Source organism: Carassius gibelio, chromosome B14 (assembly GCF_023724105.1).
Source record: "Carassius gibelio isolate Cgi1373 ecotype wild population from Czech Republic chromosome B14, carGib1.2-hapl.c, whole genome shotgun sequence".
NCBI classification, from domain to species: domain Eukaryota; kingdom Metazoa; phylum Chordata; class Actinopteri; order Cypriniformes; family Cyprinidae; genus Carassius; species Carassius gibelio.
In genome coordinates this window covers 2,656,725-2,675,934 of record NC_068409.1, presented here as the reverse complement: position 1 = coordinate 2,675,934, position 19,210 = coordinate 2,656,725, and the positions used below count along the sequence as shown (strand labels likewise).

Genomic DNA, 19,210 nt, shown 5'->3' with positions numbered 1-19,210 from the left:
ACCACAAAGACCACTTTCCCAAATATACATTGACAGAACAAGGAAGAAAGCTAGGAAAATCACTGTAGATAGTACTCACCCCCTCTCTAGCGAGTTTGAGCTTCTGAAGTCTGGGAGGGGCGTCAGAGTGCCTCTGGCTAAAATAATTAAAAAATATATTTTATTCCAAATGTCATTAGTATTCTTAACCAAAAAAAATAACAACAAACAAATGAGCTGCTGTTTTAATGTATCTAAGTATATTATTCTTAATATGCTATTTTGCATTGTATCTTTCTTTATTTTTTATTATTTTATTTAGGAATATTTCTTTATTATGTTTGAGACATTGTTTGTATGTTTATCTGTCCTGTACATTGCGGTGAGCCAAAGAAAAATTTCCACCCCGGTGGACAATAAAGATTTATTCTATTCTATTCTATTCTATCTTGATACAGACTGGATCTGTAGGCTACAGTGACCTCGGAATAAGAGAAAAACAGACTAATACTAGCGTAGATGCCATTCTTCTAACGATGTAGCAAGTACATCGGATGTTATGGGAAGTTTTTCTGGTTCCGGTTTACCTAATTAATGCAGCCTAAAAATCCTTTAACGGATTTGGTTAAAGAGATTGGTCTTTAATTTAGATTTAAACTGCAAGAGTGTGTCTGCCTCCCGAACAATGTTAGGTAGGTTATTCCAGAGTTGAGGCACCAAAAAGGAAAAGGATCTGCTACCCACAGTTGATTTTGATATTCTAGGTATTATCAAACTGTCTGAGTTTTGAGAATGCAGCGGACATGGAGGACTATAATATAACAAGAGCTTGTTCAAATACTGAGGTGCTAAACTATTCAGGGCTTTATAAGTAATAAGCAAGATTTTAAAATCTATATGATGTTTAATAGGAAGCCAGTGCAGTGTTGACAGACCTGGGCTAATATGGTCATACTTCCTGGTTCTAGTAAGAACTCTAGCTGTCAGTGATCTGGGAGGAGGAACCAGTTGCTGAAAGCCTTACACTATAAGATTTTTGGTTGGATTTTGCTGTCGCGTACATATTTCAATAGCCTGCAACAAAACCCCCTTGGTTGTAACCACATTGGTGCTCATTGCAGTTGCCGAAGATCGTTAATATGTGCAGGTCAGCAACGTGAATCAGAACCTGTCTCGAGCAATCACAGACACTACGATATTTTCAGACCTGTTTGGTTTTATCACCACGTGATCTCGTAATGTGAGCAGACAATAACAAGGTGAAACTAATCCAGCCAAACACAGTGCAGATGGCATAAACACTCTTATCGTGCATCTTTATGAACAGAAACGAAAAGCTAAAAATTTGTCAAATCAACTAAATAGAAATCAATTTAACAAATGCATATATTGTGTATATAATACAACATTTAACTATACCGTTTAATTACCTCCAACGTTTTCTGCAGTACTGAAAGTCCATATCTTCTAAACCATTGTTTCGGCCATATTCTGTTTTGTTGTTTCTTCTTTCTTTTGGATAAAATAACTGCCCAGATCAATTGAAGGGCCAATTGATCACCACTCTTTCAGAAATGTCCTATAAACACAGTAATTTCTCCCAAGAATTTAAGTGAGAAAACTTATTTTTGGTGATTTGGCTAGTCTTTCAATCCTGTACTTTGAGCCCAGGTTCACAAGGGTTTATTTGACAACAGACCGATACAAAAGGGTATGAGGTGCACAGCTGATACCACAACAGGGACACAGGAAACAGAGACAGCTAGGGAAGGCCACGGGAGCAGCCTAAGACATGAGCTGGCAGAACACTACAGAAGGTGGAAAGACCAGGCCGGAGGAGAAAACAGAGCAAAGCACTATAGGGGTGATCTCACATACTTGTTGAGCGTAAACTCTGAAGTACCCCACATGCCAAACCAATGGGCAGGAACCAGTCAGGACTGGAACTCTAACACCACAAGACAAAACAAGGCTCCACAGGAACACAAATTACTCCAAGACAGGCAAGAGAATATTTTTTTTTTTTTTTATAGAAAATAATTATATTAAAGGGGGGGTGAAATGCTATTTCATGCATACTGAGTTTTTTACACTGTTAAAGAGTTGGATTCCCATGCTAAACATGGACAAAGTTTCAAAAATTAAGTTGTACGTTTGAAGGAGTATTTCTGTTCCAAAAATACTCCTTCCGGTTTGTCACAAGTTTCGGAAAGTTTTTTTCGAGTATGGCTCTGTGTGACGTAAGATGGAGCGGAATTTCCTTATATGGGTCCTGAGATCACGTCTGCCGGAAGAGCGCGCTCCCGTATTGCAGAGCACTGAGTGAGAGCACAACAGGCATTCGCTGATCAGAGCGAGAGCGTCGCGAAATGTCACAAAAGGAGTGTGTTTTTGGTTGCCAGGGCAAGACAACCCTGCACAGATTACCAAAGAAAAAACAACATTAAGGGACCAGTGGATGGAGTTTATTTTTACAGAGCATCACCGGAGTTGTGCAAGTGTTTGTGTTGGTTCCCTGCATTTCTATAATGCTTGTTTTACAAACAAAGCCCAGTTTGACGACAGATTTGCACATCGTTTACTTCTTAAGGATAATGCAGTCCCAACGAAAAAGGGTCACGATTGTGTGTTGGAACCACAGGCGGTGAGTAAAACTGCTTAAAATATCTCTGCCTCCTTGTTAGTGTGTCCGCCTCCCATCGAAGACCCGGGTTCGAGCCCCGCTCAGAGCGAGTCGTTGCTGCTGCTGCTGCTGCTCTCGTTCAGTTTCAGCCTTCACAGCTGTCACAGCTTTCAAACACTCTCAACGGAAAAGCCTACTCGCGCTCGTGATTCTTTAGCTCCGCCCACACGTCACGCCTCCAGGCGCTCGTGTTTTTCCGGGAAAAATCGCTAAAGACTATCTTTCTCTTATGAATATAATAAAACTAAATACTTTTTGGAGTTATGAAGGATGCAGTACTACTCTATAGTTACTCAAGATTAACAGGATATTGAGTGAAAACAAGCATCCCCCCCCCCCCCCCTTTAACGGAACTTATATATCAACCAAAAATCAGGACTAAGGAAACTAAATGAATACTAATAAAAGCAAAGAGACAAAAACTGACCAAATCCAAAAAACAAGAATCAAGAGGCAAGGAGAACTATAACTAGGGAGGAAGGCACACAAGGAACAGATGAGCACAATCAAACCAAAAAAGGGCTTACAAGAGGTTGTGGTAAATAGGAAAAAAGTAGGGGCTAGATGAGCACATGGGGGGGTGGGGGTATGAAGTCAGGGTCATGAGCAGGCAGCACAGGGGCTGGATCAAACTCTGGACACTCACAGGCTGCCGCAGACTGCACAGGAACTTCTTCAGGAGGTAATAACGGAGAGCAGTATGCTCAGGGACAGCCTCCACAGGTGGAATGTGACTAACAGGAACATACTCGTAGGGACTCATCAGAAGCAGCAGATAGCTGGTCTGGTATGATAACAGTGAGTGTAACTTGACAAGCAGGACTAGCTCTGAATAGATCTGTGTGCTAAGCAAGACAGACAGGATCGATCTACAAGGATAGGACAAAACTGACAGGAACATCTTGCGAGGGACTCGTCAGAAACAGCCGAGAGCTGGTCTAGTATGATCTCAATGGATACAACTTGACTAGCAGGAACAACCTCTTAGGTTGTGAAAAAACAAACAGGAACATACCTCCTTTGCCATGACCCAACTGGCAAGGATGATATCAGATAACATAACATACGACAGGCAGAAACATTTTATGTGGCCATAACTTAACAGGCAGGAAAAGTCTTTGGCCACAACCCAACTGGCAAGAACGGCCTCTGTAGGCATGACAGGGCAGGCAGGAACACTTTGTATGGCCCACACAGAATGGGTAGGGACAATCTCTGAAGGCATGACTTGACAGACATGAATAGTGTCCATGAACATGATTGGCAAGAACCACTTCCACGGATCGGACATAACAGCCAAGAACCATCTCTATGGACTTGACATAACTAACAGGATCTTCTATGGACATAACATGACAACAAGGGTTGATCTCTGGGGACTTGACATGACTGACAGGGACATCTTTTGTGGACATAACAGGAAAGGCTGGAAAGTCTCTGGCATAACTTTTGTAAAAAAAAAAAAAAAAAGTCAAATAACCCAGGAGGCTTGGGAGAACGCTTCATACTGTAACTGTAATTTGAGGCTCTGACACCAAAGCCACTGAACTAGACACCTCTGAACTCGCAGGGCTTGAGGGTTCTTGATTTCGGGCCTCCTAGACCTATGGGTAGAGTCTTCAGAAGGAAAGTTGAGATGAGTTGGGATGCATGTCCCCCTCCTTCTCCTCCACATCTGAGGGGTAAGTGAAGCTGACTTGATTGACTCAGAGGTAGCTACAATGGCCTGGGCAATTGGAATGGCCACATCGGTCTGGATCAACCTAGTCTGGAATGGACTTGACTGACTTGGATAACTGTAGTGGTCTCAGGAATGATCTGAACAGATTTGCTTGAAGCAAGGATGGCTGCAGCAGTCTCAGAAGTGTCTAAAGCTCAGAGGTAGCTCAAACTGACTTCACTGGAACAGGAATAACCACAACAATCTTGGTAAAATCAGGAGTGTCTGGAACTGGTTTGACTGACCCAGGGATGGCTGCAGCAAATTCAGTTGACTTGGGTATCTGGAACTGACAACACAGGCTTAGTCTTGTAGTGACAAGTGGTGAAGCTCATCTGTTGGGTCCTGACTTTGGCCGGTTTGTAACATTGGGATCTGGAAGGAGGACCCAATTGCAGTGCGAGCAACAGGTTTTTTTTGTCAAAACATACTGATACAAAAGGGTAGTGAGGTGCACAGTTGATACCACAACAGGAACACAGGAAACAGAGACAGCTAGGGAAGCCCCACTGGAGCTGCCTCAGACATGAACAGGCAGAATACTATAGTAACAGAGGGGGCTGCAAGACCATGCCGTTGGAGAAAATACAAGAATACCTAGAATTACAAGAGACAAGACTAGGGCAAGAACTAACAAATCAAACAGGCATGGAGACAGGAACATATATTCTGCTACATCCACAGACTGAGACAGAGACAAAGACAAACACAGTGAGGGTACAAATTACCACAAACTGGCAAATACAAAAGGGCAAAGACAACTATAAACAGGGAGGAAGGCACACAAGGAACAGGTGAGCACAATTAAATCAACAAGGGCTTACAAGATGTTGTGGGAAAGAGGAAACAGGCAGGAAGGGCTAGAAGAGCACATGGCTGAGTAAAACCCTCAACAAAGCCATGTGCTGACACATAAGACAACATAGAAACAGGAAGAAAACACAAGACAAATGAAAGTCTGCTTTTAGGAGTTTTAACTGATAATATGCTGTCCATCATCATGCACTAATGCTGCAATGTGCTGTGAACTCCTTATCATTATTTGCTTCCACAGTCTTGACTTTATACTCTCCAGACTCTCAACAGGTCTTAAATTTTGAGTTAATAGATTCAGGTCTTGAGTTAATAGATTCAGAAGCTGCTTTTATGCAAAAAAAATAAATAAAATAATAATAATAAATAAAAAATTCAGGGTATACTCAATCAATCACCTTTATTTATATAGTGCTTTAAACAAAATACATTGCGTCAAAGCACTGAACAACATTCATTTGGAAAACAGTGTCTCAATAATGCAAAATGATAGTTAAAGGCAGTTCATCATTGAATTCAGTTATGTCATCTCTGTTCAGTTTAAATAGTGTCTGTGCATTTATTTGCAATCAAGTCAATGATATCGCTGTTGTCGTGGCAAAATTTAAATCAACTCTCATCAGCATAAGAGACAGACTCATTCTCAGGTATAATTAAAAGAAAGCTTTTAGTCAGACAGTCATACAGCAACACTGAGTTCCTGCAGAGTGAAACCGACCCAGGAAGAGGGCAGTCCTCCACCTTATATACCTCTGCTCTTCCAAGGTTACAGAGTCTCAGCAGCTGTAAATTTCCACACATAACAAGGAACACTCTCTATGGGCTGTTTCTCACACATTTAGGACTTTTATGGTCATACTTCCTGGTTCTAGTAAGAACTCTTGCTGCTGCATTTTGGACTAGCTGTAGTTTGTTTACTAAGCGTGCAGAACAACCACCCAATAAAGCATTACAATAGTCTAACCTTGAAGTCATAAATGCATGGATTAACATTTCTGCATTTGACATTGGGAGCATAGGCCGTAATTTAGATATATTTTTGAGATGGAAAAATGCAGTTTTACAAATGCTAGAAACGTGGCTTTCTAAGGAAAGATTGCGATCAAGTAGCACACCCAGGTTCCTAACTGATGACGAAGAATTGACAGAGCAACCATCAAGTCTTAGACAGTGTTCTAGGTTATTACAAGCAGAGTTTTTAGGCCCTATAATTAACACCTCTGTTTTTTCTGAATTTAACAGTAAGAAATAACTGTTATCCAATTTTTTATATCGACTATGCATTCCATTAGTTTTTCAAATTGGTGTGTTTCACCGGGCTGCGAGGAAATATAGAGCTGAGTATCATCAGCATAACAGTGAAAGTTAACACCTTGTTTCCTGATGATATCTCCCAAGGGTAACATATAAAGCGTGAAGAGTAGCGGCCCTGAATTTGGAGTCTTCTAAATGAGCGCCCGCGTGCGCGAGGTCAGTAATTAGCATAATTCATGCCCAAACCAGCTCCATATAAGGGCTTTCCACAACGAGGCACTTGTACAGAGAAAGACAATTATGGCACCGAAACAAAAGACAAAAAAAAAAATAACTTTATCTTTAACGATAATGAACGTGAGGTTTTGCTGGCGGAGGTGGAAAACAGGAAAAAAAATTTATTTAAAAGTGTATCCACTGGCATAACAGGCACAGGTAAAAAAGAAGCATGGGTTATAACACAGGCTTTGAGATAAGGTAGTATAGGGTGAGAGCGTTAGTGATGTGGCTTAGGTGTGGTTCCAGTGAGTTGCATAAATCAATGAGGACTTCTCTGGGCAACCTAAAGCGACTGAAAAGCCATTCGTCACTCTCAGCGAACATATCTGATGTCTTCAAGCAGTACCAAGTGTGCCATGCCTCTAAACACAAGATGAGACACATTAATCACCGTTTATATAAGGATAGATCAGGTGATTGTTGTTTGGACCTCGTACATTTAGGATAAATTTTAGTACGAAAGTTTTTGATGAATCATGATTTATTCGTGAAAACGTCAGTACGCACATTTCAGGCAAAAATCTGTGCCTACGCATATTTAGTGAACGAGACCCAATGTTTTTTGGCCTTCATGCTTTTCCCAATTCTCATCTGAGCCTTGCACATTTCTTCAAGCACAATGCCTGACATAAGTTTCCATGTTGTGGGCAGGCAGGTTATTGCAGTTTTTCCACTGTCCAACCTTGTGTTGCATGGCAATCATTTGTATGGCAATCTGCTGGTAGGAGTTTAATCGTCTGTACCACCAGGCAACAATTTTTGCTGTGGTTTTCTTACAAGTAGGTATGAATCATATCAGCGCCTGATATTGTTCAAATATTCTGCCACTGGACAACTGCTATTTTGACGGTAACTGTCTCTATTGAAAGCAATCAGTGGATTTGTCTGAGATCTGCAGGTGTTCTCTTAAGGTGTCGCAGCTGTTAGCAGACATCTTTGAAAAAGAGGAAATTACTCATTTAGAGTCTTCTGTTCTCTGTGTACTTCTGCTGTCTCTGTGGTGTGAGCCTTAGTTGATCTAGGCCTTTAATTACAGGCATTGTGTTTCTTCTGTAGCCAGTCACCATCACTCATATTTTCTTCATTATGTAGCTCAGCATCCCACATAACTTCTTCCCTTTTGAAATTTGATGTCTTTCTCTTTCAGTATCTAGCATCTGAAGGATCACGATTTACGAATGGGTGATAAGCTCTGATAATAAAAAAAAAAAAAAACGCTATTGATTTGAACCATTTTGTAGATAAAAGCAATTTGATTATTTGCTCTCTGCCAACAGCTTGTACCATTAACTGTGTTCTCTCTCTCATACACATTCTCTTCATCTCTCTGCATCATTTAATCTACGTCATATTGGCTTGAGATATGACAGGGACAGCCTTTGTATAAAAATAGAGATGTATGAATGAATAGAGAGCAGATAGACAGATCTAAAAAAGGAGGCAGTAAAAAGGGAATGGAGGTAAATATTAGTCAGTTAGACAAAGATGACAGTGATGATAAGGTTCTGCTCTCTATTACAGGAAGTGTATAAGTCGTAGGAGTAAAGCAAAGTCATTATTTAGACAAAAACAGGTCAGATAGCTAAGTCTAGAGGTATAAATGATTGACAGTACTAAACAGGTGGGAGAGGATTTTGTTTAAATGGAACATTTCCATTAAATAAGTGTTTTGTTTGTTTGTTTTTTTACTATTTAATAAGTTAGTTATTTTAAGTTATTTATTATTAATTAAAAAAAAATAATTAGCTGCACATAATTTTTGAGATGAGAATAGAAATATACTGAGTACTGAAATATTCATTTTAAAATATACAACAATATTAATAATAATAATAATAATAATAATAATAATAATAATAATAATAATAATAATAATAACTGAAAGATACTCTAAATATGAAACTAAAACTGCCAGTGGGTGAGTGGGTCATTGAGTAATTCATTCAGCTGATTCGTTTGTGACTTTCTTAATCACTGGCTCACAAAATTTGTTCAAAAACATGGATTCATTTAGTAACGAAACAGCATAGTGTATTGCTCAAAGACAACACTAAAGCTTTGCTTCATTCTCTTGCAAACTATTCTAACTAAAACTTTCCAACTTGTACATTTTAAATCTATTCGAAATAATTTTGGAAGAGTTGAAGGAAGCTTAGTGGTAGTGACATTGACTAACTGAATATTATTTAATCTGACAACTGTATTTAGGCTTCAAAATTCATAAAAGTTATGCTTATTTGTGAATATTATCTTTATATCAAAACCTTTGATTATGTTTGTTGACTAACCAGAGTGATGCTAACTTTTGCCCTACAAAAACATCATTTCTGCAGTAATTTATTGCAGACAACCTGTACAGAAACACGTTTTTGCTGTTGGCACAGAAATTACACACTTCACCTTTAAGAACTAAATTTGTGACACAAATACATGCTGTACATTAGGAGATTTATATTAAGATTTTCTTCTCAACCTCTGTAAGAAGGCACACGTGTACAGTACAAAGCTGAAAAACATGTTCATGGTAATAGAACGAAACATTCAGAGTTGAGCTGTTCAGTACAGGTTGGCAACTGTCAAAGGACACATATGAACTGACATGCACACACAAGCATGTACACACTCTCCCCAAACCCGTCTGTTGCTCTTTAAAGCGTGTGTCACTGCCCCAAGTGTTGAGGGGGAGTGTGGTCATCTGTCTGATCTTGCCTCATGTATGTATTTCTTGTGTGTGTGTGTGTGTGTGTGTGTGTGTCTTCCCCCACGGCCCCCTGCAGAGAATGTGCAGTGATGAGTTAGCTGGTGGGCTAAGATTATTGTGCACAGTGCATAGCCTCAGGCTCGGCTGCCTTGTTTCTGCAAAGCATACTAAGAACAAAGGGCACTTATGACGAGGAGTGACCTACTACTGTGTGTATGGTTCTGCAGGCTGTGTGTCCCATCCCCCATGGTCCCTTGCCTTAACCTTTGATTCTCAGCGATGAGTTAGCTTGTGGGTACAGATGAATTGTGTGTTCTTGTGTGTGTATATGATATTCAGTGTTTGTCATGTGATATTTCATAAGGTCCACTGAGAGAAAGAGTAGGAGGAGTGCAAGAACTGTAAAGTGTGCATATCTGCACATGCACATGATCACATTCTGGCAGAGCAGACTCTGTGTGTGTACACAGGTTCAACATGGGGTTGTGACTGGGAGCTAGATAATAGCATTAGCTCAGTATAAAATATAACTCAAAAAGAAAGTCCCCATAAAGAAACAAAAACAAACGTGTGTGTTTGCATGTGTCATGACATAGGTACACACATGTGTGTGTGTACAGATGGGCTGCATCATGCTAAAGTAGGAGCACACTGACCTCACTCATGGTCAGGGAACAGAACTCTGACTCAGTGCAGCCCACACACATGACACTTGCACACAAATGCATACATGAATTTATAATACTTCTTTTACAGAACACATGCAGCAGCTTTTTGTCTACTAAAATGTGGCTCTGGAAACTCTGCATTGCCACTGAGCAAAAATATTCTGAGGAAATTTCAGGTTATAGGACCAAATTTGAATGCTGGAATCTTCTTGAATATTATGTTTTATTTAGAATTTTTATTTTACCTCCTGGTATTTGATTATAATAGTATTTTATTGTTTGAAAAAAAAAATAGCAGAGGGAGCTAAAGGATTTAAAAATTCTTAAAGATTTTTGTTTGAATTATGTTAAGCTTATAAGCCTAGAGTATCATATTTGATAGCCTAATTTCTAAATTATCTAAATTATCAACAAGGTATAAACTTTGCTGAAAAAAAACAAACAGTTGTACGCAATATTTTACATAAAATCTTAAAAAGTATTTCTGGAAGATATAGTGACAACTGATATTTATATGCATTTTATTTAAACAGTCTGCTATAATGTTTCTGGCTTATATTTTTCTGGCAGGCTTTACAAGGTTAATGTTCCATGTGCCATTTATCCCATTGGAAATTGAAATTTCTTCTATTGATGTTTTTTTTTTAATTATTATTATTATTATTTAATTTTGTATTCATGTCTTGTAGGAAATACTGTCATTCACAACAACAGGGGAAAAAATTGTTTCCACAGACTTAATAATTATTGTTTCCTATGACAACACTCATAATGTCATTTTATTGTTGATGCCCACAAAATTCTCACCAAACTGATGTACTGTGCATGTGACTAATCCTAGTCGCACTGCTCTGATTGGGATTTAAAGCAGCATCAACCAGCAGGCATTCACTAATACACCTCTTGAGGCCAGGGGAGTGAGCTTTACCAGTGCTGTATGTGCTTACACTATATATTATGCACTCTGCCATCTAGTGTATGAATTTAGGATATATATGAAGAATAGTGTGTCTCTTAATAGAACCTAACATTTTAATTATTTTACAACAGGGAAGCAAAATAACTTCCCAACGTGATGTGATGCTGCTACATTTAGACCTTCCCCTTCCGCTCCAATGGGATGTGAGAAAACATCTTAAACCAGCCAGTGGGCACCTTGACATCAATTCGACATCAAATCAAGACTCGATCAAGATGCTGTAACATAATTTTAAATTTATTTTGGATGGCTCTTTCTTCAAGTAGCAATTGGGGGAAAATAGGAAGTTAATCCCACACTGATATTGGTTTAATGTATATGTAGGTCAATATGTTTGGCGTTCAATCAAATCACATTACATCAAATCGTCATGTAAAGTTTATGCATCAACTTTGCACATTTGACCTCTTTTTTGACATACATTTTTATGTCAATTTGATGTCCTTTTCACATCAGTTTCCCAATGGGTAAGCTGGTTTGTTGATGTCTCAGCCTAGTCTGATGTTGATTTTAAATGAGACACTTTTCAGGTGGTCAAAATGGGAGAAGCTGATTGCCTGGCTAAACACCACCTTGGTCAACTGAGAGAGTAGCTGATCCAGCTAAGAACAAATCATCTAAGGCTGATAAGAAGACTTTTAACCACAACTTTTATTCACAAACAAACAACAACAACTATATATATATATATATATATATATATATATATATATATATATATATATATATAATTTTTTTTTTTTTTTTTTTTTTTTTTTAATACCTACATTCCTTTATGGTTGAAGACAGAATAGAAGCTGCTTCAGGTTTAGGTGGCTTTATAGTTTTATATGACAGCTGTCAAGTGGGAGAAAAGCTTTCACAAAAGTTGATGCTTCCAGCAGCCTACTTATCATCATGGATTCAAAAAACAGTAAACACACCATACTGTACATAGAAAATTTAAATGTGAAATTATAAGATAAAAGTCTGACAAAAATGTAAATAGTTTTTACTCAGAAACCCTTAATTACCTAATTCCATTATCATGTGAATGACTATGATTTGAAAAATCGTATAAAAGCTGTTAATCAATGAAATTCAAAGAAACTTCTATTTTAAGTGTCCATATTATGAGAACAAATTGCTTTTGTCTATATGTATTATTTAGTATGTATAATATATTATAAACATATACCATAATGATACCATAACCAAAATGATTTATTTACTGTCACCTGTATTCGTACAAGTTATAAGCTTATTTGTCAAAAGTGTAGGCCATTTAGTTTTTCGTCCATTAACCTTATCTGTAGCCTACACAATGATTTCATAAATTAGGTTGTTGTATTCTAGCCTGTTTACTAATACGACTCTAGAGAAAAGAAAATCTATGTAAAACAAATGTTAAAGTTATTTAGTCATCCCCCTCAATGCACTCACTCAGACACACAGTCCGGTTTCCTCCCCCCACCTACGTACTGCTCGCCCTCGCGCGCGTTACGTATGAGAGATTCCGTTGCGTCCCGTGTCCGTGGGCAGCGGGTGCTGGACTATAAACACTGTCGGGGTGCGCGTAGATCCTCAGTCGCAGTCGCCTCGAGCACCAGAGCTGACCGTTAGAGCAGATAGCAGCACGCGCTCAGGCTAACTCGCTCTCGGTTTGGATTTTGGGATGGAATCTCGTGCGGCTGCGCGGAGCGCTCGCGTCTCCAACAGGCTTACCTTCAAGAGTAAGTACCAACTGTTTATTGTAATTATTAGTTAATGTTTAATTAATATGCATATTTTAATTGGAGGGACAATTATAAACATTATTTACATTTAGAAAATGATTTTTTGGTTATATTGTGCTAAAACATATGTTTCTGTTAGATATGTATTTATGTACACTTAAAGACATTTAATTGAATAATGTTACATTTTGACATGTACAAGATGCAAAAAAATATAATCATGTAACAATAAATACGTAGCCTATCAAACAAATATTTTACAAAATATATAAAAAAAATAATTACAAAATAATTATCTTTACTTTTGTTTGATAGACATTAATTGAAACACATTTATATATATATATATATCATACACAAAAATAAATGATAAGAATAAAAAAATACATAATACATTTTTGTATGTTTACATTTATACATTTTCCATTTAGAGTCCCAGTTTTTTCTGACCTCAGTAAAGTCACTTATGATTTATCAATAAGTGTAATGCGAGTAGACAAATCTATATAATATGAGCCCCTTTGATGTAACCAGGTTAAATATAGAATTATCAATAATTTGCTGAGAAATTTACAAAGCTACTGTTAACCTAAACGGGTATGCAATGCAATAAAGGTAACAAAGTAGCCAACAATTTTCCACATTAGTCCTGTGCAGCGGATTAGTACATCTTGTCCTAAAAGGGTTGTGGAATGACCAGGTCATGGGTCAGGTTACAGGAAAATCTTGTGCAGGCAACATGAATGCACACAGCATGATTAATTCACACCATGCGTGTCTTTACGCACCATGTTATTGTAAAGAGTCACTGATCCCTGTGAGGTCCCATCTTAAATATTCATGAGCTGCAGTAATTGAATCGGGTTCGGTTTCACAAACCTGAAGTTAATCCAACCTTCTTTGTTTAAGGCACTCTCAGGCACTTTTCTGTCCTGGATGGACATAAACATGCACTGAGGGAGTCTCTGAATGGACATAGAGTCTTTCTTAGAACTGCTTTCTTCAAGCTGAATATATGTTATTACTTAACCCAGCAATGATAGCAGCTGTTATATTGCATTTAATCCGGCTTGATAATAACAAATTATTTAAGAGGATGTGGAACAGCTTCTTCTCAAATGTGAACACAAACATCATGTTAAGTCTACCTCTTTTTTACTCCATAGGTGGTTTGTCTCTTTGGCTGGTGATATGGTTGTTGGCATGTCGCTGTGCTCCAGGTCAGGCATGTCCCAGGTTGTGTGTCTGCTACCATATGCCCATGACTGTGAGCTGTCAGTCTCAGAACTTCACTGCTGTTCCAGCCGGTGTGCCCTATGACTCCCAGCGGGTTTTCTTGCAGAACAACCGTATCACTGAGCTCAGAGCCGACTCTTTTGGCTTCGAAACACAGGTGAGAGCATATCTGTACGTAATCATCACGCTGAATCTTTTCGTGTGAAGATTTAAGCAGAGATTTACCTTTGTCTTTACTTTCTGAATCCGCAGGTCCTGTGGCTGTATTCCAACAACATCACTTGGATCGAAGCAGGTGCATTCAGTAATCTGCGTGTACTAGAAGAACTAGATTTGAGTGACAACCCATCACTGCGCAGGCTGGACGGGGGTGCATTTAGGGGGCTGGAGCGCTTGCAGAGTCTACACATGCACCGCTGCCACTTAACCGAGCTGCCTGCTGACCTCTTCCACAAGCTCTACAGCTTGCAGTTTCTCTACCTGCAGGAGAACCAGCTGAGCCACCTTCCAGATGGCCTCTTTTCTGATCTGGTCAATCTCACCCACCTATTCCTGCATGGCAATCGTATCCGTGTCCTGTCAGAAAATGCCTTCCGTGGCCTGGTAAATCTTGACCGCCTGTTGCTGCATGACAACCGCATCCGACAAGTCCATCGGCGAGCTTTCCGTGACCTGGGCAGGTTGACCATCCTCTATCTCTTTAACAACTCTCTGCAGGAGCTTCCAGGCCAGGCATTGAAGGATACGTCGTCGGTGCAGTTTCTCAGGCTCAATGGTAACCCCTGGACCTGCGGCTGTGAAGCCAGGTCACTATGGGAGTGGTTCCGCAAATCTCGGATCTCCAGCTCAGACCTAACCTGCTCTACACCAGCCCCTCGTAAAGGCCAGGACCTGAGGTTTCTGCGAGAGCTGGACTTTGCCCTCTGCCCGTTGCCTGACCCAGGATCCCTGGCTGGCACTACCACCACCACCTTCAGCACCAAGACCCGTTGGTGGTTTTCCAAGAACAAACCGGCATCATCATCCAAGAGCCACTTTCACAAGAGCAGCGAAACCCAGAAGGCCTTTCCATTCAACTCTGTCAAACATCCCTCATCTTCATCATCCTCTTTCTCATCCAAGTACGATCTCACTGCGGAGGAGGCTGCTTTACCCAAGCTAGAGCCTGAAGAGTACTGGGCAAACTATGGCAATGAGGATGCAGCCTCAGTCCGCTGTTTCGAACTTGAATGTCCACTGGGTTCCGACTCTCCCATTCTCCCATCTTCCTCTTCGTCTTCACTTCTGTCCTTCCTCTCGCTCACAGCACTTACTCTCTCTTTTCACCTTCTCTTCGGCTGAGTTTTCCTTCTCCTTCTTTTTTCTTCTGATTTGCTTCACTATCTTTCTCCTGCAATTGGGCTCATGCTAATAAATGCATAGAAGCAGCCATGCAGGAAAGGGTGACAAGACTGGCACACAACAACAAATTAAACACAACACACACTGTGCAGTTCATACAGTACAACAGAGACATGACTACTGCATGCAGGCAATTCCAGCAGGCTCTGCAATGCCACCTCAAATCACGTCCTTCTCTAAAATCAGGGAACATAGGACAAATAGAGGGGCAAAGAGAAAATAAGGAAGTGATGTGGAGAATAAAACTAGAGGTCAATGTCACAGATGGCGGGGAATGTCTCTTCGTGGAAAGGAAACTCTCATTCTGACAAAGGAGAGTCAGTTATCAATGACCATCACATCATTATGTAAATAGGAACATACACGTACACAAACTAGACAAACGTTTCCAACAAGACACGGTCAGTAGATTAGAAACTAGAATGCTTTGTCTTTTTGGTGATTGTTGGGTACTAAATCAGATACACTTGCATTTGCTCCAAAAAGTATTTAGGCAATTGTGCTACAATGTCCAAATTTCAAGAAGAACATTTCACAAAAAAAGTTTATTAGATTTAAAATTATACAACAATAGAGATATTGTATTAGGACACATTCTGATTGTCAAAGTGAAATGTGCATAGTTGAAGTGATTAACTAAAAACTTTATTTATTTCATAATGCAATTACATTTTTCAGGAGTGATTTAAATGTCCAAATATTTTTTGGGGCTACTGCTAACTATATGATGAACAGACAGCTAATGGAAGAACTCATTGACAAAGACCGTCGCTAATGTTTTTCATTTGTAAAAACTGTGTCAAGTACTTTGGTTTGTGTTAGTTAATCTGAGTTGTGCCAGGTACTTTGAGTATCAGGTGAAGTTAGGGCAGTAAATCAATGTTTAATTCAACCTCTGAAACTGCTTAAGGTGAGAGATCTGTGTTTCTCTGTATGTATATAAAATATCACAGTCTTTCTCTTTTTGTCATGTTGACAGAAGGAAATGTTAAACACAAACTTTGTCTTTGTCTTAAAAAAAAAATTAATAAAAACACCATGAATAAATATTATTATTGAGTGATCTCTTGTTTTGCAGTATTTGATCTGTGTGGGCATGTGTTTGTTTTAGCATTAACTTAGCAGATGGTGATGGAGAGGCAATAAGATTTTTTAATCTCACCCCAGTTAAAATTGCTCAAATATAGTTTTTATGTCCCCAACAGAGCATTCAGTCAGCTACCAGTAGACATGTAAGAGATTATTTCACTTAGTTAATGAACACAACTTAACATTTATATATAAACTGATACAGTCATTTCACTATTATTCAGAATTTCTCCCCTGACAAGTCACTAAACAACACCCTTCAGTAAGCCAAGTAATCTGAAACCATTAGTAGAAAGGTTTATTTCTGAGAGGTCTTTCATTAGTCATTTAACGTCATAGAATTGATGTTTAGGAATCAACTTTTTCTCTGATGTAAATCATCATCATCATAATAATAATAATAATAAATAATAGTAATAATAATGAATATATATATAAAGGTATGATAACGTAGATATAAAATGACAGTCTGACCATTAGAAGGAGACACTTTGGAAATAATTTCTTGGGATAAGCAAGTGACTCTCCATGTACTCTCTTGATCGCTGTGTAACCACAGGCCCTAAACAGTTTCTGCGCACACATATGTAAAGCTCTTTCAAAATAACTTGACTGGAAATTTCTCCTCTGAAGACGCACTTGCTCTATTCTCCCACAGAGTGCTGTTTGTTCTAGGCTTTCTGTTTGGCATTGTTCTGCTGTCTTGTGTGTCAATCACTTGCATTCAGGCATTCATGAGCTCGCCATTCATTCAGCTCTCGTTTCCTAAACCTCATCATCTTCTCATACGCTCTCTCCAGATGGTTCTGTTTGCATGGACGTGTGTTGGCGTGGCTGTGACGTGCATCATCAGGCGTGTGTCATGCCCGAGAGAGTACAAGTGCATGTGCTTGGGTGTCTTAGACAGAGTACAAGTGTAAATATTCCATCTGCAAGATCATTAGCGCCATTAACTTAGGAGTGAACAGAATGTGGGGAGAGACTATAAAAAGATAAAGTTTGAACCGCAAATAACATTCTGTTGCTGGGGACAAATAAGGCCATACTCCAACAACACAGTATACAATGCAATGGCTAGTGAGTGTTTAAGAGTGGGTACACTAATGAACAGTTTCAGATGGAGTGTACACTACCGACTGCAGATGGAGTGCACACTAGTGAATATGCATCAGATGGATTATACACTAGTGAGTGTGTTGGATGGAGTGCATCACATGGAGTGTAAACTAGTGAATATGCATAATATATAACATACACTATTGTGAGTTTGAATCAGACTGAGTGTGTACTAGAGACTATACATCAGATGTATTATACACTAGTGAATATTTATCAAATGGAGTATATAAAAGTGATTGAATCTGATGGTGTGATCACTAATCAATATGTATCAAAAAGAGAATACACTAGTGAGTGCATTATATGGAGTGCATCAGACAGAACGAGTGAGTGACAGTACTGGATGAAGTAAACACTATGAGTATGCACTAGTGAATATTTGTCAAATGGAACATTAGATGATGTGCATCAGATGGAATAAACGCTGGTGAGTGAGTTGGACAGAATGCATCAGTGTACACTAGTGAGTGCACTGGATGGAGTGCATCAGATGAAGTATACACAAGTGAGAGCATTAAACGACATACATGTGCATCAGACAGTGTGCATTAGTGTACACAAATGTGCATATCAGACTGAATGTACATTAGTGAATATGTATCAAATATATCAGTCAGCATGGAGAATGAATGGAAAAATCATATAAAGTGTGTGATATGAGCAGGGGGCTGGTGTGAATTAGTTGGGGTGATTAAGAGACTGCGTCAGCAGCGTGGGGGTCTGCATCTTTTCCCTCTCATCCCCACCAAACTTCTGTTCTGAACTAAAAATACGCCCTGCCAGAAGGCACCGAGAGGAAGACAGAATGTGTGTGTGAAGGACAGTTTGATTAACGGTATCTGAAAATAACATATCGAAAAACTCTGAAAGTAACTGTATCAGTTTAACATACTGTATGTTCCCCTGGATCACAAAACCAGTCTTAAGTGTACATTCTTCGAAATTGAGATTTGAATAAATAAGCTTTCCATTGATGTATGGTTTATTAGGATCGGACAATATTTGGCCGAGATACAACTATTTGAAAATTGAGGTTGCAACATTTTTTAATACAAATGAAACAAATACTGAGAAAATCACCTTTAAAATTATCCAAATAAATTCTTAGCAACGCATATCACTAATCAAAAAATAAAGTTTTGATATACCGTATTTATGGTAGGAAATGTACAAAATATCTTCAAAGAACAAGATCTTTACTTAATGTCCTAATGAATTTTGGCATAAAAGAAAAATCAATAATTTTTACCAATACAATGTTTTTTTTTTTTTTTTTTTTTGTGGCTATTGCTTAAAATATAACCTAGCAACTTAAGTCAAGGAACACATATGGAAATTCACTAGCTTGAGCGGCTTGTTTTTGGTGGTTTGCGTCAGGTGTCCATCATACATCATCATTCATTCATCACTCTCCAGATGAGTGCTAATCTGCACTATGTTTAATCATGTAGCTCACACTGATTAAATCAAATCTCTCTTATTCTGTCCAACTCTATTTTTGTCAGGGAAGTTTGTTCAGGCTTCAGCTGAGATCATCTCTCTGGCTCAGGAATCTGTGCGTAAACACATGGGTT

General features: G+C 38.9%; 2 protein-coding genes across 2 annotated transcripts in view; one reads left to right on the top strand and one right to left on the bottom strand.

Annotated features, from left to right (window-relative positions):
* Positions 1 to 65: 65 nt before the first annotated feature.
* Positions 66 to 19,210, bottom strand: part of jakmip1 (janus kinase and microtubule interacting protein 1) — a 50,032-nt gene continuing 30,887 nt past the window's right edge. The window contains exon 21 of the mRNA XM_052573774.1: positions 66 to 137. Within this exon, the coding sequence (XP_052429734.1) occupies positions 123 to 137 (15 nt within the window). The 3' untranslated portion in view covers positions 66 to 122. The remainder of the gene's footprint in view (positions 138 to 19,210) is intronic.
* On the top strand, positions 12,517 to 16,477 carry rtn4rl2b (reticulon 4 receptor-like 2b). The gene is made up of 3 exons (XM_052573779.1): positions 12,517 to 12,788; positions 13,958 to 14,184; positions 14,280 to 16,477. The coding sequence occupies exons 1-3, from the start codon at positions 12,731 to 12,733 to the stop codon at positions 15,366 to 15,368; spliced, it is 1,374 nt and encodes a 457-aa protein (XP_052429739.1). The 5' UTR covers positions 12,517 to 12,730; the 3' UTR covers positions 15,369 to 16,477.

Excerpts from the sequence above, each read along its gene's own strand:
- rtn4rl2b (XM_052573779.1), top strand. The coding sequence starts at position 12,731 with ATGGAATCTCGTGCGGCTGCGCGGAGCGCTCGCGTCTCCAACAGGCTT. Across the intron at positions 12,789-13,957 it reads CAACAGGCTTACCTTCAAGA|GTGGTTTGTCTCTTTGGCTG; the intron begins GTAAGTACCAAC and ends TTTACTCCATAG. Across the intron at positions 14,185-14,279 it reads CTTTTGGCTTCGAAACACAG|GTCCTGTGGCTGTATTCCAA; the intron begins GTGAGAGCATAT and ends CTGAATCCGCAG.